This window comes from Cetorhinus maximus, chromosome 9, assembly GCF_964194155.1.
Source record: "Cetorhinus maximus chromosome 9, sCetMax3.hap1.1, whole genome shotgun sequence".
NCBI lineage: Eukaryota > Metazoa > Chordata > Chondrichthyes > Lamniformes > Cetorhinidae > Cetorhinus > Cetorhinus maximus.
The window spans coordinates 45,140,044-45,164,956 of record NC_135887.1 but is presented as its reverse complement, the minus strand read 5'-3'; the positions used below and the strand labels follow the sequence as shown (position 1 = coordinate 45,164,956).

At 40.8% G+C, this 24,913-nt stretch overlaps 1 protein-coding gene across 2 annotated transcripts in view; it reads left to right on the top strand.

The window, feature by feature from the left end:
• Positions 1-663: 663 nt before the first annotated feature.
• asl (argininosuccinate lyase) overlaps positions 664-24,913 on the top strand; it is a 31,900-nt gene continuing 7,650 nt past the window's right edge. The window contains exons 1-12 of one of the 2 annotated variants that reach the window (XM_078548615.1): positions 664-722; positions 844-959; positions 6,631-6,825; positions 8,515-8,598; positions 13,283-13,339; positions 14,234-14,331; positions 15,464-15,541; positions 16,391-16,468; positions 18,914-18,966; positions 19,420-19,482; positions 21,680-21,794; positions 24,483-24,567. In XM_078548615.1, the coding sequence (XP_078404741.1) occupies positions 945-959; positions 6,631-6,825; positions 8,515-8,598; positions 13,283-13,339; positions 14,234-14,331; positions 15,464-15,541; positions 16,391-16,468; positions 18,914-18,966; positions 19,420-19,482; positions 21,680-21,794; positions 24,483-24,567 (921 nt within the window). In that variant the 5' untranslated portion in view covers positions 664-722; positions 844-944. Of the gene's footprint in view, positions 723-812; positions 960-6,630; positions 6,826-8,514; positions 8,599-13,282; positions 13,340-14,233; positions 14,332-15,463; positions 15,542-16,390; positions 16,469-18,913; positions 18,967-19,419; positions 19,483-21,679; positions 21,795-24,482; positions 24,568-24,913 lie in introns of those variants that run through there. The other variant, XM_078548614.1, reaches the window with a different exon arrangement.

The following is a 24,913-nucleotide window of genomic DNA, read 5'->3' as shown; positions in this document are numbered from 1 at the left end:
GGTAATGTTTCGGTAAGCCGCACAGAACTGTCCAAAATCTCGGACTCTAGTTCAGAGGGTCCGAGGGAGCAGGGGAATTGTCCATCAGAAGCTTAAACTTTCTGGGCAACTGGCACAGATGTCGGCGCACTGGGACTTCCGAGAGGTCCTGATGTGCATTTGGGTCATGCGTGCAGTCTCTGCTGATCTGGACCTAGACCCCTATTTCTAAGCTCTATTAATCACTTTCTCAATTACCTTAAACAAGGTGTGCCACAGACATAAAGGTCCTTGGTTCTTGAACCCCTATATCCTTTAGTTTACATTGCCTCTCTTCGTTCTTCTTTTAAAAATGTTTCACTTCACACTTCTCTGCATTGAATTTCAGCTGCTACGTGCCTACCTATTCCACCAGCCAGTGTCTTATGTCCTCTTGAAGCCTATATTATGTTCCTGTTACACTTAGTGAAATGTGTATAAAAGTAAACTACTGTGAATAAAGTTTCTAATGCAGAGCTCAATAAGCATAGGTTACAGTATCACACACGGAGTGTATCTGCAGAGAGAGCTTTTGCTTCAGGGAATAGCGAATGTGAGCTGTTTGTAGTCATTGGAACAGGTTTGGATGACTACGAGTCCCAGCAACCCCAGTTAGTGATTTGTTTTCCGGTTCCTGGAACTGGGAGTTTCGAGGCTGAAACTGTTCGGAATTGAACCCACACAGAGAGCAGCTGTTAGCCCGGGTACTGTCAGGAGTAGCTGCGCGTTTTAAAGAGTGAGTTCACCTGTCCAAAGATCGGTGACCTGAGCTGATACTGAACGTTTTCGGGTTGTTTTACTGATACGGTTTTTTACCCCCTGCAGACGATCGAGGACGAAGCTCCAGACTGTTCTCCACAGGCTTCGACCTACCTGTGTGTTTCAGAACTCCTTCTGTCCTAAGTCCTTGAAGTTCAGTGTTAGAGATGGCTGATTCAGAGGTAATGTTTCCCTCATTGTCTATTTTTTTTTACTAATTCAAGACTTAACTCTGGTTTTATGAGTTATGGGGAGGTTGTGCAGTACTTCCTCCTGTTGAAAGCTTCCCCTTTGCTCTTTTACTCTCTTTTGCTGGTCTGCCCAGATTTGCTCTTTGGAGATGTGACTCAGGAAGGTAAGGGCAGAAGAAGCCGTTCTCACCTACAAGCGTGGACGGCGAAGGTTTGTTTCCCAATTGAGCAAGATCCGCATTTTTTTTTACTCGGCATCTATCTGCACTACATTCCATTATTAACCATAATCGCACCAATTGTAGCACACATGCAGAACACGTTCTGGTTCGAGACCCTACTTTCAGGACACAATCCGTTTCTTGCACTGAAGTGCTACAGGACTAGATAAAGATACAGGATAAAAAAATCTGCCTGTTAAAAGAGAAGACAGATGCTCAAATTTCTGTTCTGTCAGTTTTACTCATGGCATCTATTCCCTTATTCTTAACTCTTCCCTTCGGCTCTCCCATCAATCTTGGCATGATGGGGTTATGCCAGTTGGTGTTGCCTTTTACGCCAGGGGCATATTGATTCTTAACCTCCCCTGCATCTTTTTTTATTCTCATGGGATGTGGTGTCGCTGGTAAGGCCAGCATTTGTTACCCATCCCTAAATCCCTTTGTCCTGAGAGACAGAGGGCGAGTAAGAGTCACACACAATGCTGTGGGTCTGGAGTCACATGTAGGCTAGACCGGTGAAGGTGGCAGATTTAATTCCCTAAAGGGCATTAATGAATCAAATGTGTTTTCATGACAATCGATGATAGTATGTTGTCACAATTACTGAGACTTTATATATTCCAGATTGTATTAATTGTATTTAAATTCCACCAGCTACCCTGATGGGATTTGAACCCATGTCCCTAGAGCATTAGCCTGGGCCTCTGGATAACTGGCCCAGTGATATTACCACATCATCACCATCTCCCCAACAGTTTTGTCCTCGTGTTTTCTAACCTGGGGTGAAAAAATCTTCTAAATGAATGCAGATGTCATTATCGTGCTGAATCCTGTGTTTGGAGCTTATTTCCTGTCCTTTCCCCGTCGATTCAAGGATGTGATTTTGTCATAAAATGAAACAGTTAAAGGAAGATCTGTTGGCTAATGTAGTATATTCCTGTGTGTTGCAATTGACCTTGTTATGTAAAAATTAACATGTGTTGCTGCCCTGGAGCAACCTGCAAATCTAACAAGGAATGTGCAGCCATTGCTTAGTTATGGAATCAGTTCAAATTGTTACAAAATAACTTCAAATATTTATTGATCATGAGCTGATAGCATTACTGTGCATGTTATACCAGTACAATTTTGCTAGACTTAATTGCATCTCAACTCTATAGTTCTTTGTATAATGTACATTTTAAAGGGGAAATATTTTATGTTATATTTACACAATGCAAAATGTTAACAAAAGAAGCTGTTTGCTGCATTTGGACTTGGGCTGCTTCTATTTCTGAGGAGTCACGAATGGTGCTGAACATTGTACAATCATCAGCGAACATCCCCACTTCTGACCTTATGATGGAGGGAAGGTCATTGATGAAGCAGCTGAAGATGGTTAGAAACATAGAAACAGAGAAAATAAGAGCAGCAGTAGATCATTCGGCCCTTTGAGCCTCTTCTGCCATTCAATATGATTATGACTGATCTTCTATCTCAACGCCATACTCCCGCTCTCGTTCCACACCCCTTGACGTCTTTACAGTCCAGAAATCTATCTATTGCTTACTTAAATATATTCAATCGCTTGGCCTCCACAGCCCTCTGTGGAGAATTCCTCAGGTTCATCACCCTCTGAGTGAAGAAGTTTCTCCTCATCTCAGTCCTAAATGTTATACCCTGTATCCTGAGAATGTGACCCCCTTGTTCTAGATCCCCCAGCCAGAGGAAACATCATCCCTGCATCCAGTCTGTCCATCCTGTCAGAATTTTATGTTTCAATGAGATCCCCTCTCATTCTTCTAAACTCCAGTGAATACAGGCCTAGTTGGCCCAATCTCTCCTCATACGACAATCCTGCCATCTCAGGAATCAGTCTGGTAAACCTTTGCTGCATTCCCTCTATGGCAAGTATGTCCTTTCTTGGGTAAGAGGACCAAAATTGTGCACAATACTCCAGGTGTGGTCTCACTGAGGCCCTGTACAGTTGCAGTAGGACATCCTTGCTCCTGTACTCAAGTCCTCTTGCTATGTAGGCCAACATACCATTTGCCTTCTTGGCTGCTTGCTGCACCTGCATGCTTGCTTTCAATGATTGTTGTACAAGGACACCCAGGTCCCTTTGTACATCTACATTTCTCAATCTATCACCAATTAAATAACACTCTGCCATTCTGTTTTCATACCGAAGTGGTTAACTTCACACTTATCCATGTTATACTGCAACTGCCATGTATTTGCCTACTCACTCAACCTGTCTAAATTGCCCTGAAGCCTCTTAACACCCTCCTCACTGCTCACATTCCCACCTAGTTGCATGTCGTCAACAAACTTGGAAATATTACTTTTGGTTCCCTCATCCAAATCATTGATATATATTGTGAATGGCTGAGGCCCAAGCTCTGATCCCTGTAGTACCTCGCTAGTCACCTCCTGCCACTCTGAAAAATACCCGTTTAATCCCCACTCTGTTTCCTGTCTGCTAACCAATTCTCAATCCATGCCAATATGTTGACCCCAATCTCATGTGCTTTATTTTTGCACACTAACCTTTTATGTGGGACTTTATCAAAAGCTTTCTGAAAATCCAAATACACCACATCCACTGGTTCTCCCTTATCTATTCTGCTAGTTACGTCCTCAAAAAACTTCAGTAGTTTTGTCAAATATGATTTCCCTTTCATAAATCCAAGTTGCCTTTGTCTAATCCTGTTGATATTTTTTAAGTGTCCTGTTATCACATCCTTTATAGTAGATTCGAGCATTTTCCCTACTTACTGATGTTAGGCTAACCGACCTGTAATTCGCTGTTTTCTACTTTCCTCCTTTCTTAAATAGTGGGGTTACATTTGTCACTCTCCAATCTGCCGGTACTATCCCAGAATCCACAGAATTTTGGAAGATGACAACCAACACATCCACTATTTCCATGGCCACCTGCTTTAGTGCTTTGGGATGTAGATTATCAGGCCCCGGGGGTTTATCGGTTTTTAGTTGCATTAATTTCTCCAGCACTATTGTTTAAGTAATACTGATTTCCTTCAATTCCTCCTTCTCACTGGACTCTTGGTTCCCTAGCTTTTCTGGGAAGTCATGTGTGTCTTCCTCCATGAAGAACTAAAGTAGTTGTTTAATTGCTCTGCCATTTCCTTGTTCTCTATTATAAATTCTTCTGTTTCGGACTGTAAGGGACCTACATTTGTCTTCACTAATCTTTTTCTTTTCACATACTTACAGAAGCTTTTACAGTCCACTTTTATGTTCCTTGTAAGTTTACTCTCATACTCTACTTTTCCCCTCTTAATCAATTTCTTGGCCCTCTTTTGCTGAATTCTAAACTCTCGGTCCTCAGGCTTGCTACTTTATATGACTCCTCTTCAGATCTAATACTGTCATTAATTTCTTTTGTTAGCCATGATTGGGCAGCTTTTCCTGTTGTGTTTTTGTGGCAGAAAGGAACGTATAACTGTTGCAATGCATGCATTAGTTCCTTAAATATTAGTCATTGCCTATCCACCGTCATGCCTTTTGTTGAAGTTCCCGAATCTGTCTTAGCCAACTCATGCCTCATACCTTTGTAGTTTCCTTTGTTTAGATTTAGAACCCTAGTTTCAGATCAAACTACTTCACTTTTCATCCTAACAAAGAATTCTATCATGTTATGGTCACTGTTCCCTAAAGAACTCCTCACAACAAGATTATTAATTAACCCCTTCTCATTGCACAATACCAAATCTAGCGTAGCCTGTACCCTAGTCGGTTACTTGACATGCTGGTCTAAAAAACCATCTCGTACACACTCCAGGGATTCATCTGCTGCAGTATTATTGCTAATTTGGTTTGCTCAATCTATATGTAGATTAAAGTCACTCATGATTACTGTAGCACCCTTGTTACATGCATGTCTAATTTCCTGTTTAATGCCATCCCCTACCTTATCACTATTGTTTGGAGGCCAATAGACAATTCCCACTAATGTCCCTTGTTGCTTCTTAGCTCCAACCAGGCTGATTCTACATCTAGATTTTCTGAGCCAATATCTTCTCTCACTGTTGCACTGATTTCATCCTTAACTAACCAATGCCACGCCACCTCCTTTTTCCTTTGTGCCTGTCCACCCTAAATATCGAGTACCCTTGGATATTCAGTTCCCAGCCTTGGTCACCCTGGAGCCATGTCTCCATAATCGCAATCATATCATATCCGTTTACATCTATTTGCGTTGTTAATTCATCTATCTTATTGCGAATGCTCCGGGCATTCAGATACAGTGTTTTTAGACTTGTTTTTTTTAAACATTTTTACACTTTTTTTTTGTACTTTGTTCCTATTTGCTGCTAACCCTTGTTCCCCCTGCCTTCCACATTTGCTTTCTACTTTTCTGTCTTTCATTCCTATATTTGTCTCCCTCTCTTGTGTCTCCCCGCTCAGGTTCCCATCCCCCTCCCAATCTAGGCTGGGCCTAGGACAATACCCTGAGGAACTCCTGCAGCGATGTACTGGAACTGAGATGATTGACCTCCAAGTATGTGGGTAACAGTCACTCATCTGTAATCTTTTCCCCTGAGTTGGCCAATTAATGGCCAGAGGGTGGGCTAGCTGCCCAACTAACGATAGTAGGTGGGCTCTCAAAGCCAGAGGGCCAATTGGAGACCCACTAGCAGGGAGGAAGCCTTTGAAGGTAAGTGAGGGTGAGGGTGTCCTAAGATGGAGGTAGACTCTCTCCAACTCTTTTAAAGTTAAAATAAAAAACAGAAGCAGCAGCCTGGCTATCATTGTAGAGGTGGGTTGTACCCTTCCACAGGGCAGCCTGCAGATGAAACAAAGCAGGCAGGGAGGGCCTAAGAATCCCTGGAGTGTTGCCTGCTCCCATACCCACCCTTCCCAATCTGCTGCAGGATCGCCACTTCCAGGTAGCTCATTGAATGGCAGAGCAGACTCGATGGGCTGAATAGCCTACTTCTGCTCCTACGTCTTATGGTCTTATAGCTGCCCTGTTCCCTGCAGCTGCTGGGAAACTGGAAAATCCCTGTCGACCTCCGGCAATAGGCCTTTAATTGATTGAGTTGGCTACCTACTGTTTGCATGTGGGTAGCCCTGCCCCTCTCCAACCCTCTTCAGGAAAATAGCCCAGGATGAAGCTATGAAACCAGCTGGTCAGTGACACGAAATTGCACACCTGCCCACCTTCGGCGGGGCCTAAAAATTAAGCCCCATGTGTTTCTAAAGTGTAAAACAAGGTTACAGAAGGTTTAGAGATTCATTTTTAGAATTGGCATTTTGGGATCATTCAAGACTATACTTTTAACATGTCACATTATCAAACATTATCATTCATGCTTCAACAATGACAGAGATGATGAGTGTGTTTCTTGGTGTGGTACCGAGCTCAGACCATGTCAGTATTGAATGTTGTGCAAGTCGAACTTTATAATAAATGCCAATGATTTCATATCCCATAGGGTGCTAAGCTATGGGGTGGAAGATTTGTGGGAAAGATAGATCCAGTTATGGAGAAGTTTAATTCCTCCATACATTACGATAAGCGAATGTGGGCTGCAGATATTAAAGGAAGCAAGGCCTATGCCAAGGCTTTAGAGAAAGCTGGACTTTTAACAAAAACTGAAATGGATCAAATTCTAACTGGAATGGACAAGGTAAGAAATTTTGTAATGAACTGGCTTAACACTTAACTATCAAAGTAATGAGGTCTTCTATCCTTAATCCAACTTTAGTCTATTCATCAGTCAGTTACTGAAGCGTTTGTGCAAAATAAAACCACCCAGGGATTGAGTTAAATGGAATTCCATTTTTTAGTTCAGATGGCATTTATAGGTCAGGGCTTTCTGGTTGTGCTCTTGACAGCTCATAATTATTCCCCATATCTATTTCAATGGACAGAAAAATGCTGAGAACACAAGTGGGAAATCCCAACTATAACCCCTCCAAGCTCATGTTTGTTCAATTCACGTTCAAATGAGCCCCAAACTACAACAGTTGTCTCACTCCCTGATACAATGCAACATGTTATGGTCTTGAGCAGAATATCACCAGGCTAGATCCAAGGGCTTTGTGCTTGAGCAATGTCATAGGGAATCAGATCATTTAAGAACATAGTATGCACTAAGCAGATCGAGTGGTTCAAGCTTTTCCTCCACTTTTCCTGTCTCAGCCATACAGTCTGATTCAGTTGGCATATTCTGTTACTAAGTCTGATGAAAAATCTTGTTGTTTGGATTCCATCAGTTTGGGTCATCAGTTCAAAACAAAATGCTCACCTATCTTTTATGCATTGAGTTCAATGTTTACTTTGTTGTTCATCCTTTAGTGTACCTAGTTCATATGCGATTACCCATGTTCATTTTAATTCTAATCTTACTCTCATTTGGTGAATATTCTTTTGTTCTAAGTCTTGTTTTGCAGTTTTGAATGTTTTCTTAGTTAACCTTGGTGTAGTGTGCATGTTGAAATTACGAAGTGCCATGAATTTTGACAGATTGGTTAGGTGCTAATACTGACATTTTAATGTGGATAGGTATAAAATCATACAATGATAAATCACACTGTGGCATTCAGCCCATCATGACTGTGCTAGCTCTTTGAAAGAGCAATCCAATTAATCGCAGTCCCTTCTCTTTCACCTTAGGTCTAATTATTTTCTAACTGTAGGTATCTAATCCTTTTATGAAGGTTACTGTTGAACTTTCTTCCTCTATCCTTGCACTTGTGGCATTCCAAATCGTAACAATTCATATTTGAAAAGAAAATGTTCCCTATCTCCGCCCTGGTCTTGCTAATTATCTTAAAACTGTCCTCTGGTTATTGACTCTGCTTCAGGATGAAACAGTTTCTGTAGTGATTGAAGGTATAGCTTTTCCTACTGCCTATTAGGGACCACTTGATTGTTCTTGATGAATGAGCCCTAAGCGTGGGTAATCCGGTGGGGTGGGGGGGGGGCTTTTTAGTCGTGGACCTGGTTCAGGCATGTAGCTTCTAAAAAAGCTCTATAATAAAGTTATCTGTTTCGAGTAGAAACCTGTCTGGTACATATAGTAATTAGAGTTTCTTATTTGCTCTGTCAGAACCCTTCATAGTTTTGAATACCACCATTTAATCTTCCCTTAACTTCCTGTTCTAAGGATATCAATCCAAGTTTCTCTGCTGTGTGAATCTGTTGAGTGTACATGTTACAGAACTTGAATTGCATTACTTATCTTCCTTGAAAAACTAAACACTGAAAGCTGGTCTCCTTATTTTTACTGGAGGAAATGGGATTGTTTTTGTGCAAATGGTACTTCAGGAGCTGTGAGATTCAGTGCTAACAGGTTTTGGTTTCAAACTGTTAGATTTATGAAGAATGGGTAAACGGAACTTTCCAGATTAAAGAAGGAGATGAGGACATTCATACAGCCCATGAACGAAGACTGAAGGTAAGCGTGGCCACTAAATATATCTTTCTCAAAGCTAAGGTTCCTTTTAAAGAATAAAACAGTAAGTGGGTAAGCTCAGGAACATCCAGATATAGGTTTGGAAATAAGTTTGAATTTATAACCTTGATTACTTTCATTGATGTTGATGTTCTATCTGGTTCAAGATCCATCGCAATTTGACATCATTATGTTAGTGACAGTATTTTTGTGAAATAACCATCTTATCAACTGAACGTGTGGTTTGATGCTAACTCGTCTTATTTTTCAAAGCTCTTGTGCACAGCAAGGAATTCAAGAACACTAGAGGGAACATTAGAGTCGGTGCATCAGGAACAATCTCAATGGTTGACATTTTAGTTGCTACATAGGTCAGCCTATCTATCAGCAAGTACAACAATCATTAATTATTTTAAGAGTAGCTGGTGGTGGCAAACATTGCTCAGGCTGACCCTGTGTTTTAGGTAGGGGATCAATCCTGATTATCTTGCTCATTTTAATCTTTTTAAATGCTTAAGCCACCAATGTGGCCTCTTGTCATGAATTGTTTCGAAATGCTGAATTTACTTCATGCTATTTTTATTGATTGGCAAAGTTGGAATGTGTTTTAATTTATTGTTTCATTTAGTTTGTTGTTTTATAAATGGGTTTGGTTCCTGTGCCTTTATAAGTGGTCTTGGGGATAATTAACTAATCTTAATGTCAAAATGGAAGATTGTAGTTATTAATCAAGATTGTTCCAGAATTAGCTATAAATCATCATTTTTTTAAATCCAAGTAACTATTCTTATTAGTTATTGTCACTGTTGTTCAACAATACTTTGTCTGAAGGAACCAGAAAAATAGAGAGAAACATTCAAAGTAGTGATGGGGCAGATCCTGAACAACTGTTGGAGGAGAGTTAAGGGAGGAGACCAAAAACATGGTTGAAGAATTCCATTTTTGAGGAAGATATTAATCATGGAAAGAAATGCAGCAAAGTTGAGATGTTTTGGGATTCCAGCATGCAGGAATGTGATAAACGAACACTCGATCATTGAGGGTACAACTTTTACAATTAGAGGTTTATAAGATTATCATGTTTTGGGACTGTGTCTTTAGCATAAATGAAGGGGGTCATGTGACCTGTTCTGAAGCCTGCCTGACAGTAAGCCTGGGTGGTTTGATTGTTAGAAATCAGAGAAAAGCTTAGATTGTTTTACTGAGGTATTTCCACTGGGCAACAATGGCAGCAGTCTCTGGGTTTACAATGAGTTAGGCTTTGAGTCTCCCAAAGCCCCAGAAAGGTGTTGTTGTTATCGTGTTGTAAACAGCTATGCTGTAAGCTGTCTGTTTACTTCTAAGATGAAAGAGAGTTGGGATCAAGGATTGTTAACCTTGCATCTAGGTAGAAATGCTAATTAACATGTTTCATGTTGCCATGGAGAAAATGGCAGAGGAAACCATTTCTGAGATCAGGCTTCTCTCCAAATCAATGAATATCACAGGCAGCAGAAGTTCTGTGTGTTCAGCTGAGAGAAATAGCTGCTTGACTTTGCGAGCTACCACACCGGGTGCACGAGAGAGACATTCTCTAGTCGAAGAGACGCATCTTGCAGCCTTCTGCAGATGCTGGGAGATTGGTTCTGGCATGGCCAAGGGAAAGAAGGATCATTGGAACAGGCTTTACTGCTGGTGGTGGATTTAACAAACCCTCCAAAAACTGCGGATACAGGAACTATGGGAACCTATCAGAAGCTTAGAGAAACGGTGCACTGTTTACTTTAAGGAGTGTAATTCCGTGAAGAGTGCGATAAATATAAAAGGGAACATTCTTTTCTGTAGTTTAATGTATAAGTTGCTCACAAAAAGAAAATAGCATTTAGTCAATAGTGTATTTTAGTCATTTGTTACAGTAAACCCGAGTGATTTGATTTTTAGAGATCAAGGGATGGCTTAGATTGTTTTACTGAGAAGAAGGTGCAAGGTACTTCCACTGATGTTTTTGGAAGGATGAACAAAGGTATTAGACACCTCAAATGAGTCTTCTCCATTGCACCCATGTTGTTATTTTTGGTGGTGTTTACATGTATATTACAAAAATCATTTGTCTCTTTCCCCTCTTGATTTGGCAACTGGAAAAGAGGGAAGGGGAAAGACTTTAAGGAGAAGCCTGTGTCAAATAGGACACGTGTACACACATTTGTGGTGCACACAATTATTTGGATAAATTTGTTTTTTTTTAGCTATGATTGTGTAACAGGCTGAGAAGTTGCAGCAGGACATATGCAACAAGAATAACAGGTTTTTTTGCAATAGGAAAACTTTTCCTCAATGGTTTCCCAATGTCGCACCCAAAGTGTGCTGCACCTGTAAGCAAGCAATAGCCCATATTTGTCCTTCCTTGGGCTTCTTGCAAGGTCCAGGGAAACTCCAGACACTGGCCCATTTTCTGGCTCAGCTGTAAGCCTAAATAATTGGATGAAATTTGGAAAACGGCAGCAGGCTTGGATTGTCAAGATTGGGATCTTATGGTGACTGAACAAGATCAATGACCCTTGGTGCTAAAGTGAACTTTGAGGTCAGGGGGAGAATTAAAAACTCATTGGGTGCCTTCAAGGCTTCAGCCAGGTACTTTAGTCAGTGGGGATACAGAGGCTTACTGTAGCAACAGGTTTTCATGAGCCATCTCTGCACTGCATGGGCTACATTGGGAGCAGATTCCAAAAGGAAAATAGAACGGGTTTGCTAGGAATCCCTCTCTCTTCAGTTAAATTGCTATGCTGGGTCTGTGCATACTATAGGGACAGACATTGTTTCACATCTTGGGGGAACTCCTGCAAGTTCCAGAGCAGCATAAAAGGGGCAAAAAACCTGATTGACTGAGTCTCTGTCCTTCTACTCGCTTCCTAAAACTGCAAAATGCTAAGTTCCCCAGGCAAAGGGCAGAAGAAAACTTATTCTTTTTAAGAAATCCCATTGCCCTCTTTGGAGGAAGTAAAATTAGTGAGCATTACCATTATTCATTACTCATTGAAACGTATAAAATTTATAAAACACTTGAACGGGCTGATGTTAGGATGATGTTTTCCCTGGCTTGGGAGCCAAGAACTAGGGGGTCACAGTTTCAAATTAAAGGGTTGGGCATTTAGGACCGAGATGAGGAGAAATTTCTTCACTCAGCAGATTGTGAAACTTTGGAACCCTTTACCCCAAGAGCTGTGGACATTCAGTCATGGAGCATCTTCAGGAGAGAGGGCAATAGGTTTACAATATGAAAGGAATTAAGGATACGGTGATAGTGTGGGAAAGTAAATTTAAGGTAGAAGATTGACCATGATCATATTGAGGGGCCAGACTGGCTATTCCTGCTCCTAATTTGTATGTTCTCATTACTCTGTTGCCTATTGATTTTAATGCATTTGAGTGTGATTCTTATGTATTGGAAATAGATATGCTAAAAAGAAAGTCTAAGTCATGAACTTAGTACTCCCCTGTCATGTTTTATTGATTACACCCTTGTTATAAGGCAACATTTCCATTGACTCACCATGAACAACACAAGGAGAGATCTTCTAGTATACTTGTAATGATATAGGTACAAAGTTTGCTGTCAATGGCGAAGGAGCAGTGCTCTCTGATCATCTTGCTGACAGTTGTCCAGAGTTTTTGGGGGCTTCTCAGTGGATATATCCCCTAATGTGGTGTTGATTTCAGTGTGCCCACCCCCACCACCCCTTACAGGGAATTTGTGACAGGTAAAGCAACCGTGAATCTCTTCAGCTAATCAGATTGAAGGATCCTTACAGTGACACCAAGTCCAAACCAGGGAGTATAAAACAGCAGTAAAAATACTATTTAAGTGATGCACATAAAGCAAAATGAAAATTGGGAAATACAGATGGGTTTTTTCATATTCTTTCATAGAATGTGAGCATCGCTGGCAAGGCAAACATTTATTGCTCTTCCTCAATTGTCCTTGAGAAGGTAGTATTGAACCACTGTCTTGAATCACTGCAGTTGAACTGCCGGCTTGCTGGGCAATTTCAGAAGGCATCTAGGATTCAACCAAAGTGCTTTGAGTCTGGAGCCACATGTAGGCTAGACTGGGTAACAATGGCAGATTTCCTTCCCTGAAAGAACTTCATGAGCCAGATGGGTTATATTAAGGGAGAGCGATAGGAGACAGCGAGTATGAATATATATTTTTCTATATCTTCAGCATCAAATGTCTTCTGAAGTAACGAGATTCCATACTTATAAAATTATTTTTTCTGGGCCAGAGAGGTTATTCAGCAATGACTATCATTCATCATGCTGTATAAAACTAACTTACTCCTGAATGCAAAAACCTTAATTTTTTTTCAGCCATTTATAGTGTAGAACTAGTGTATAGGTATCAAAAGATCATGTCGTTGCCATCATTTTAATGCTGAGTCGATTAGCAAAGACTACAATGATGCATTCCGTGGAAGAGCAGGGCATCTCTGACAGCAACTTGTGGTTAACTGCTCCTGTGCAGATGCAGAAGTTGATGTCAGACTTGCCTCTTAATAATAAGTGCTGGTAGCCTGACAGTCAGTATTAGAACAAAATCTGAGCCATGGCATATCTCCAGTGCCATTATTTAAATGTATATATAAAGTTAGCAGAAATGATTAACTACTTCTTATAAAAAACCTTTTGTGTAACTTACTTTTTATTTCAGGAACTAATTGGAGAAGCTGCAGGAAAATTACATACTGGCCGAAGCAGGAATGATCAGGTAAATTGGATACATATTAGAATCATAACATCACACAAGGATTATACCAATTTTTGCGTTTATTGTTTTAAAAACTCATTTCCCCCATTCCTCCTCCCTAGTTCTTTTATCAATATTTTAAATCTGTAATCTCTGCTTACCAACTTAAAAACTAGTTTCTCCTTATTTACTCCATTTAAGCCCTTCTTGGTTTTGAATGCCTCCATTAAATCTCTCCTCAACCTCTACTCTAGAGAAACTGGGATAGTTCTCCATAATCTCCCCACACTAACTGCTCTGTCATCCCTGGTATCATTCTGGTAAATAAGCCCTCCAAGGCTTGAACACCTTAAAATTGCGGTGGTTGGAGTAGATCGTAACAATTCTAGCTCGGTCCTAACCAGTGATGTTTAGCATAACATCAGCGCTTAAATCCCAGGTGATTTTATTTTCCTCCCTCAGCCCAAGGAAGCTGAAGCGAACTATGGCACCATACTGAGGTCATTTAACTCAGCGAAGACCATGGGTTACACCCAGAGACCGCTTTGTTCTGTACAACTGAGTTTTAATTACCTCAGTTGTTGAAAGAGGAGCCCAAGAAATATTTCTGGTTTGATCACATTTAGATGAATTGATGAGTGCAAGTTTTAGTTAATGCTTTAACGGGATGTTGTTTTACTATGATAGCATGCACATGCTGCTCACATGTTTTATGCATTTGTCAGTGAGCTGTCAAAGAATCGGCATCCATTGCTTTTGCAGGGAATCCAAAGATGCCCTAAAGACCAACGTTTGTTCACTGTTTTTGGCAGATGGTTTTGTGTGTGTCAGTGGATGGGGGTATCACACAGATTTTGGCCTGTTGCCTTTCCACTCTAAGCTATTCATAACTGTACACAATTAACTTTTTTATAGGTGGTAACTGATATGCGACTATGGCTGCGAGATGAAATCCATGTTCTGATGGGTCACTTGCAGCAGTTAATAAAAACAATGGTTGAAAGAGCTGCAGTGTAAGTTCTTTATTCTGTGCTTCATTATTTTTAGACAGAGTGTAAAACATTTTTCTAATCAATTCACAGATAATAGAGATTTATTTTGCATTATGTGGTTTAAATGATGTAATGTGAATTGAGCAGAATCTCTGGTTTCAGTGGGGAATATATTATTAATCAAAGTAAAACTTTGGACCTGGCCTGTTGTGGTTCTGTCTGCATGTTGAACCTCTGTCTGCAGTATCATAATTCCCTCGCCATGTATGGCACTAGTATAGCCAGTTTAATCACTGTCACTATTTGTTTTTCATATCTGTCTTTGTAACTTGGTCTTAACCTCCTGTGCAGTAGGTGCTGACCTCATGTTGGAGTAACCACTCCGCATGGGTAGACAGCTCTCTGGTACTTCTTCCAGATGACCGTTCTTCCAGCTTAAGGCCAGACAGGGGCTGTCTGAAGGCTACCATTCAGGAAAAAAATCAGAGCCATGTCCATTCCAGTCCTCTTTGCATGTCCACATTTCCTGCAGGAGTTACTTTGGTGAGCAGGAGCAAAGATCATGACTATTTTTTTCCCCTTTCCTTCATTTCTGCCTAACGCTAAGGAAAAATAAATACAGTTCCAGAGCCCTATTGGCACCAGCATCAGCTCAATAGTCACTGCAAAAGTCTCAGTTGGCAAGATGGATGGGGAGGGTGGGGGAGTGGGATCAAAGCCAAGCCGGATATTGCCTTCACTCGATGTGACTTCCGCCAGAAGTCGCTGGGTAATGATATGCAGTGGGATCGGTGGCTGATTTTAATTTCCACTCCCCACACCACCCCCCCACAACTCCCCCCCATCGCTGCCTGTTTCTTAATACTTGCTGCTTAACGAGCTGGGCTATCAAACACATCATTATATTACTATCAAGGAAATTAAGTAAACTTAGATAGTAAAGACCATTCAACCCATTACATCTGTCCCTTCTGGAGCCTGTGAGTAACAACCTCACTCATGGATTCTCTGCCCAATTCAGTTTCTTTTCACAAGGTATCAGTTATGAACTATTATTTCTGATAGTCAATTCCATAAGTGTGTGATTCTGCTAATGCATTGTTAAAATACTTTCTGTTCTGTGTGTTAGTAACTAAGTATCCTTTGTCCTCAGTGAGATTGATATCCTTTTTCCTGGATATACTCATATGCAAAGAGCACAGCCAATTCGATGGAGTCACTGGATTCTGAGGTGATCACTAATTTAATTGGTGTTAGATTAAGCAGCTGAAAGTGGCAGAAACATTCAGAATGATGATATTTATTAAGCCCATAGTTAAATTTGTTAACACTGATAACAACAGAGGTCACTTTACCATCACACACTGTGTGATGCATTCATACCGTTAAATCTAATCTTCAAATGACTGCTGTAATATGGGATCTGTTCAGAGGTTTGCAAAGAAATAGCTTGAGTATTAGAATAAAGGTTTTTAACCGGCTGGTGAAATTCAGTGATTTCAACCATGAGATGTCAGTGGGCACCATTTAGGGATGATTAAAGTTTGTTTTTATTTCCAGTTTGAAAGTTATTTCAGTGTTACCATAATAAAAATGGTTATAAATTATGCAAAGAAACAATTGCAATCTTGCTTGTGGTACAAGAAATACCACATTGATTTTTGCCAAAACATGAAACTAAACTCTGCCTGCCCACGTGCATGTAGAAAATCTTGTGGCACTATTCTAAGAAGAGCAGTGAGTTCCTCCAGTGTGCTGGCCAATATGAATATCTCAAGCATCACTACCAAAACTGGATTATCAGATCATTTGCTGTTGGTAGGCTGCTGCATAACATGACAGTGATCACATTTCAACAGTGGCATCAGGGTGCTGTGGGACATCTAGAAGCTATTAAAGGTGTTATATCAATGTAACTTATTTTAATTGGGCACTGACCACTCAGAAAAATCCGAGAAAGGTTATTGTCATTTTTTGGAAAATCATTAATATGAATGAACTATGGTGTTGACTACAGACTTGTAAGTGGTTAATTTGTTGCTATATTTTGTTGAAAGATCCTGTTTGGTCTATGTTATAGCCACGCTGTTGCTTTGTCTCGTGATGCTGAGAGACTGGACGAAATTAAGAAAAGAACCAATGTCCTGCCATTAGGAAGGTGCTATATCTTTTTTTTATTTATCAACTGCCTTATAGAAAGAAATAATAAATATTACATAAGAGTATTGTAGAATGTACAGCACAGAAACAGGCCATTCAACCTAATCTGTCCAGGTAAGCATTTACGCTCCACTGGAACCTTCTCCTGTCTTTCCTTCTCTGACTCTCCCAGCATAATCCTTTATTCCCTTCTCCCTCATATGCTTACCTGGTTTCCCCCTTAAATGCATCTATGCTATTTGCCTGACCCACTCGTTGTGGTATTAAGTTACACATCCTTATTACTCTCTTGATTTCTTGGCAACCATCTTTTGGCCTCTGGTTTTGCTCTTCCCCACAAATGGAAATATTCTCTCTGCGACTTAAATGATCAAAACCTTTCATGGATTTTAAAGAACTCTATCAGGCTGCCCCTGAGCCTTCTGTTATCAAGAGAAAACATTCATTCATTCATTCATTCCTTATAGGTATAACCTCTTATTTCTGGGACCATCCTTGTAAATCCTTTCGAAACCTTTCCTGTACCTCTCTATCCTTTTGCATAATATAACAACAGGAATTGTACACAGTACTCCAAGTGTGATCTAACCAAGTTCCAATATAATTTTATTGTAGCTTCTCTATTTTTCAATTCTATTCCTCTAGAAATAAATCCTAGTACTTAATTTGCTTTTTCATGTCTTGATGAAACTGTCTTGCTACCTTTAGTAATTTGTATATTTGAACTCCCAGATCCCTTTGCTCCTTACCCCATTAGATTGTTATTTTACCAAGTAAAATTTGACCTTATTTTTCTTATCTCATGCTTGTCTGTTGGCGGAGAGGTTGGGGGGTGCTGGATAACTCAGGTGGTTAGACTGCTAAAGTGTGCCTCAGATTAGTGCCAACAGCAGGGAGATTGATCCCCGTTGTGGTTGGGTTAGATTTGGGGCCTGTCTCCTTGCCCCACCAGTAGAAGATTAAATCACAGCACTCTGCTGTGGTATGCTGAAGAATCACCTGCCTTCAGGCAAAGTATTCAAGAAGAAGACTTGTCTATGCTGCAATTCATTTAGCACACATATGCCCTTCTCTGCAAGTTTATCAATGTCTTGTAATTTGTTGCAGTCCCCCTCAGTGTTGACTGTAACAACCCCTTACCAAAATTCGTGTCATCTGCTAATTTAGAAATTGTGTTTTTGATTCCAATGTCTAAACTGTTAATATAAATTGTGAACAACATTGGTCCCAGCATCGATCCTTGTGGGACTCCATTTTTCACCTCTGCCACACTGGGCAGCTACCCTTTACCCCCACACTCTGCTTTCTTCAAGTCACCTAGCTATCAATTTTGCTACTTGACCCCTGACTCCACATCTCTGAGCTTATTTGTTAGTCTAACATGTGGCATCTTATCAAAGGCCTTTTGGTAATCTAGATAAATTACACTTCAAGCACTACATTTGTCTAATCTCTCTGGTACCTCTTCAAAGAATTCAAGGAGATTGGTCAAGCAAGAGTGCCCCTTTTTAAAATCCATGTTGACTATTTATTTTGGTTTCTAGATATTTTTCTACTCTAGCTGCTCCAATGGTATTTCACATCAAGCCATTTAATTTATAGTGCCTGAAGATGCTAGAGATTAGCTAAAGACCAGGGCTAGATAGCAAGCAACCAGTTTCCTTTGGCTATTGTAATGCACAGATACACCAAACACAAAACCATTGTGTTTTTTTGCATAGTTGACATTGAATGCAAAATACATGTTTTTCTTTTTGTTTTCTCTACCCTGCCCTCAGTATAGCATTGGAGATCATGGCAACAAAAACTGAGAGCTTAGTTCCCCATTTTCAACTATCCACACTAAAATTGAGGATTAACCATCATACTGCCATTAGGAATTGGTTTCCTATCCTATTGCGCCAAACTGCTTTTCTAAAAATACCTTTATTGCTCTGGCCTTAACTAGCATGAAGCTCAGGCACTCAGTTCTCCTCTTGAAAACACAGAAGAACATAAATGTGTTCCATATTTCTTTTTGTGAGAGATATTTTTATATGAAATGCAGTATTTGTAGTAGTGTGGTGCCTTGTGTTGGGTTTTTTAAACCGGTGTAATTTTCTTTAAACATAAGGAACCAGTAAATGTTTCATTCCACTGAACTGACAGAACATCTCACAAAGACACGTGACTGACTAGTGTGAATTGAATTCACACTGTACCAATATTGATTATACCAATGGGAAGCCAAGAGAAATGTGCAGTTTAATGACGAGGACAGCCACCTCTCGTATCTTTAACATAATGCTTCTTTTATTGAATCATCTTAGTTCTTTGTGCGGTAATTTAATATACTGGTTCTCCTTGCTAGCAAACTGGGACAAGTTTGTCCTTCAATATTAACTGCATCAATTAGAAATGTCCCATGACCTATTCATTTAAACTTACTGTTTTTATTTCCTAGCGGTGCTATTGCTGGAAACCCCTTTAATATTGACAGAGAATTCCTTTCTAAGGGTAAGTTTTTAAATTTCTAAAAAATGCTCAAGTTTTAGTAGTTGATTAGGACTGTGCTAATTAGTTACTGGCTATTTCAATAACCCTAGAAGACTACTTACTTAATTTTATTTCCTTGTTATATTTTTACATTAGCCTTCATAAATTGAGTCTAATGGTGTCTAAATACTGAATGTATTCTTTGAGCAATACAACTTCATCAATAACTGTGGAAGGTTGAGCGCAGTCCACTGCAGATTGCCCAAGAGGGTTAGGGAGTGGAGAGAAAAATGGCAGAAACCTTACTGATAGTTATTCTGAAAAGGAGCACAGTCTATTGTGTTTTCTTTAGGACAAATATCTGCATCAAAATTCCCTGGGATTGAATTGCTTAAAATGGGACCTCCAATAAGTTTGTTTTATTGTCCATCAAGAATTAAACTGCATTACACTAATTGTCAAACTGACTTTCAGAGCTGCAATTTGATGCCATCAGTTTGAATAGCATGGATGCAACCAGTGGACGAGATTTTATTGGCAAGTACAATTCCTTTCACTAACTAAATAATTTGTAGATGATTATACCGAGAGTAAACACAGTTTTTTTTTCAAACATAAATGTTACTGACCCTGAAATCTAGGGTAATTCTCTTAGATTCTGCAGTCATAGTGACTATATTTTAAATTTTTCATCCTTGTTTTCAAATCCCTCCTGTGGCTTCACCCCTCCCGATATCTCTAACCTCCAGCAGTCCCACAACTCCAAATGTTTTGCGCTCCTTCAATTCTGGACTTCTGCACATCCCTGATTCACATTACTCAGCTTCTGGCTGGTGTGCCTTCAGTTGCCTTGGCCCTGAACTTACCTCCCTAAACCCCTCCAGCTCTCTATACCTCTCATTCCACCTTCAAAATGCTCATTAAATCCTGCCGCATTGGCCAAACGTTTGGTCATCTGCCCCAGTATGTTTTATGACTTGGTGCCAAGATTTGTTTGAGAATGTTCCTGTGAAGCAATGGGACCTTTACTACATTAAAAGCACTACATAAATGCAAGTTGTTATATTGAGATATTCTCTCTGCCTACCTATACGTTTTGTGATGTTGCTTATGAATAAAATCTTAAATCAGCCACATCTGGAGTAAATGGTCTTGCAGTTGTTTTGCTACTTAACATTTCTGCCTATGAATGGGGCAGGATCATTGGGTTTTTGCCTGAGATAAGGGGGAGGGTTCCACCTGACAGTAATGTCATACCATGTGGTGTTCTGTCTACAATAGGGGTTCTGCCAAGGAAAGAAGTGAGAAAATAATTAAATACTCAGCAGTGGTGGGAGCAAGGATTGGTGAAGACTATACATGCATTGTTGCTTTAGATAATGTTATAATTTTTGAATTGTTAAAAATGGGAAATTATCACAATTTTCCAAACCTGCACAACATTTCAAACCTGGCAGGTTAGTGAAACACAAAGGGGGTCAGATGGGGTATTGTGTAACAATTTCTATGGGATTAGCAGGATTGCAATAACAAAGAATGTATTGAGGGAAGCATTTAGAATGAGAAACTGAGATTAATGGTGCATTTCAAAAATTCAATTCCAACAGAAGCATTTAAGAGAATGAATTGTTAGAGATGTGAGGAACTTCTCTTTGGCAAATTTATCTGTACAGGGACTTGTTAGTATAAATGCTGATAATTCAAGTGAAGAGAAGGGTATGTGAGGATTGTTGATTGAGTTTTTGTCCAAGAAAGGAAATATACTGCCTGTAAAACGCAAGGGCAATAAGGACATTGATATACTAGAAAAAGGCAAGTTTAGGACTTACATAAGGATATGTTTTCTTAATTAGTTCTTGGGATGTGAGCATCACTGGCAAGGCCAGCATTTATTTCCCGTTCCTAATTGCCCTCTGAGTGACTTGCGAGGTCATTTCAGAGGACCGTTAAGAGTCAACCACATTGCAATGTGTCTGGAGTCATGGGTAAGGATGACAGGCTTCCTCCCTTGAAGGATATTAGTGAACCAGATGGGTTTTTATGACCATATGATATTTTTCAATCAGTGAACCGAGTTTCTGGGTAGGATGGTAGAGGCAAAAATCCCATCATTCTTTCTGAAGTAGTTGGATGGTAGGTTTGTGGGATCCTTTCTCCGTGCATGAGCTACAATGGCCAAATGATCTTCATTTGTATCTATCTTGTGATCTGTAATGAACTCTTCCTTATTTGCACATTGGGCAAGTCAAGAGCAGAAAGTACTGTAGACCCTAAATAGGAGGTCAGGCCGCATCTCTGTTCTCTCCACAGATGCTGCCTGACCAGCACCGTTGAGAGTTTCCAGCATTTTCTGTTTTTGTTTCAGATTTCCAACATCTGCAGTATTTTACACTTTAAGCCAACATGTTTTTGTATATTTTTGGCAAAGGAGGAGCCAAACGAGCTCTATAAAGTCTCAGAAGCTAAATAGAATCATAAAATCATTAAAAAGTTGCAGCGCAGAGGAGGCCATTTGGTCCATCATGTGAGTGCTGGCTCTCTGCAAGAGCATTCAGCTAGTTTCACTTCTTTCCCAATAGCCAATAATTTTTTTCTCTTTAGTTGCTTATCCAGTTGCCTTTGAAATTAATTACAATTAGAAGGAAAATGTCTATGGGTGTTTTTTTTAGTATAAGAAACATCATATTTGTTGCTATAGGTTACGTACTTAACATTTTCCTCTGGTTTATTAAAGCTGAGATTCTGTTCTGGTGCTCCCTGTGTCTGATTCACCTGAGTAAGATATCTGAGGATCTAATCATTTACAGCACCAAGGAATTTGGATTCATAAGCCTGTCTGATGCCTACAGGTAATTCCGGAATCAGTAGCTTAGTTAAACTTTCTATTGGAGCTGGTGCCAAAGAACAATACATTTTTTGTTGGGGTTAGGTATACATTTTATCTAGAATTAAATGCGTAAATTTTCCACGGGTGCTGCTGGAAGTTAGAGAATGATAGCTGCGGTTTAGATTAAGAAGCCTAGCCAACATACAACCAGAAATATATCCATAAATAACCACATGTAAATCTGAGCTGTGGAGCTATTTAACCTTATCATTCAAGGTTGAAATATTTCTTGCCTTTTCTTTTTAATAGAATTCCTTTATGGATAAATGTTTTGTAATAATTACAGGATTTCTCCTGTGAGCCTTTTGTTTTGAGTGCAGATGTTTGTCTTCCTGTGAGGTGCTTTTCTGCACAGTGTGAAATTCTGACTTTAGATAGAAGATGATAGTGAAAAGGGTAGAGGGGATTGATTTCTTTATTATTTAGTTAAGTTAATCACCCTGGTACATTGCAATGTTACTGTTATGACTGCTGGTGAGGAGACCAGAGTCCCAGTTTCAATATTTACACTTGAACCTCACTTATATTCCATATACTTTAGAGTTTATCACTGACACTCCCAACTGCAGACACCTCATGTGAACGTTGTGACACTCTGCTGTAAGATGACATGTGCCATTAAAATGGATCATTTTAGCTGCACCTCAGCTGATCAAAAAGCCAACAGATGGAATGGCCAAAACCGTTGTGCCCACACATCGTTTTCAAGTCATTCTAACTGTTAGAGAAACTGTGGGCAGGTTTGAATTTTTAAGCGGGCGCATGGGTTTCACCCGCTATCTGTTGCTGAGTAGCTGAAGGGAGGCAGGTACAGAATGGGAAGCCAGTCATGGAGGACCCAGGGCATTACACTGGCCTCACAAAAGGGTCAGCAGGGCAATGGGTGGGGGGGGCTCAGCATTTGCAAAGTAGCTTCCTTGGCGCTGTGCAGATGGCAGGGAGAGTGAGCAACAAGCACTCAGGCATTGAGTGGGTCATCACCCCTAGCATTGTGAGGGCACAAGAGGAGGCAAGGTTGCCAATCACAATAGGGCGTCCACCTGTCCAAAAGAAGGCTGCAGCCGACAATGGGGGTGGGCACGAACAGGAAGGCTGGAACCTTGAGCAGCAGGAGGACACTGGAGAGGAGAGAGGGCGGGAAAGCAACAGAGGCCATACCCTCATTACAGGATCTACCACCAAAGATGGAGCTATCTGGAGATGACCAAGATCCATTGCCACAGGAGACTGTAACTCTCCAGGCAGATGGTCACAGAGATCAGTGCCGTTGTCGCTGAAGACCTCATACCTCACAGCACTGGTCACCAAGCTCTGCCAATGACCATCAAAATCACTTCATTTCAGACTTCTTCCAAGGATCAGCTGCAGACCTTGGTGACATCTTGCAAACTGGGCTTTGCCAGAGCTGAACAGTACATTCATTTCATGACAAATGATGCCTCACAAGGACAGAGGGCACTGCATCTAACTATCATCGCTGGGCTCCCTGAGGCGCAAAGTATCATCAATTACACCCAGCGACCACCCAATCAGATTCGTCAGTAGGAAGGGCTTCCACTCCCTCAACTGTTCTATGACTGCAAATAGAGCCTTCTCCATGTGTGCATCCGCTTTCCTGACAGCTACTATGACTCCTTCATCTTTCACCAGTCCATATTGCCTCAAATCTTCATTTCAACACCAAGTGTGTGGATGAATCCTAGGGGACACAGGATATCCCTTGAAGACATGGTTACTAGCCCCTCTTCTGAAGCCCCAGAGGCAAACCAACCAATGCCATCTTCTCACTAAGACAGCCATTGAGCAGACCATCAGACTTCTGAAGATGCGATATCACTACCTGGATCGATCAGCTGGTGCCCTCTGCAAGGGTCCTGCTCATTCTGGTCTGCTGCGCTCTCCATTAAATGACCCCCCCAGAGAGGTGTGGACTTTGAGGACAGTGAGGGCCTGGAAGGATACAACTCCTGGAAGAGAACTTCCCTCCCCTCCCTCATGGTCTCCAACATGAGATCCAGGTCGGCTTTGAAGAAGGGAGGGGCTGCCCTGCTCCTACTGCCAGGCCTCCGGCTCCAGCTCGATTCTCCCTAGTGCTGTGAAAGACTTTGGCACAATCAACAGATCTCTTCCTGAGAGCGCCCAGCACCTCAGTGATGGCTGACTTGGGAAGTCTAAACCACTCCCACACCTCACCTGACCCACCTCTGTTCCCGCCCCACTGGCTCTAATTGGCTAGGAACCTATTTCCCTATCAATTAAGAACTCATCCATGTGAAAATCGGGGCAGTAATCAGTTACGCACTGGAGGCAGATTCCTGGCCTGAAAACAATCCCGACTCTTGATTCCGGTCTCCATGGCAAAAAATCCAGCCCCGTCTGTCTGCTTAAGGCAAGTTCCTACAGCTGTGGTGGTGACATGGGAGAACTGATTCCTCAAGTAGTTGGCCAATATACCCCAAGAGGAAGTTCCACTTCCTTCATATGGTTAATTGTGAAAGGGTGTGAAACTCTCTGAAAGTCTGCTGTCATTCAGAGTGCCACGGGGACTGCTTTGTTCCACTTCTGCTTAGAGGGGGTCAGTTATGTGCATCTTAATGATGGGTGGAGTAAGGAAAGAGAACATCTGTTATGAGTTTTCATGTTCTTTCAGCACTGGGAGTAGTCTGATGCCCCAGAAGAAGAATGCAGACAGTTTGGAACTGATTCGAGGCAAGGCTGGTCAAGTGTTTGGGCGGGTAAGTATATTGTGATATTGTGTGACAGTGTAATTGAGGAGCCACATTAGTCCTGCTGTTCCCTCGTTCTAACTCCATGAGCATTTATAACTGAGCTGCACATTTTGGATTTCAGTCAATAAATCCAAATACAATCTAAACTATTGATTCATATGTGTAGTCCCTCATGAAATTAAATGTTCCAATTTCAAAATCCACATCCTTTTTTTAAAAAGTAGTCACAAACCTGAGAAGTCAGCAAGATATTGAGAACTTAGGCACATTACCAAAACTGTGTAGAGGTTTGTGCAAGATCTGATCTGGGAGTGTTTGAAGTTTTCACGCAGTCCAAAGTGCAAACTATTAA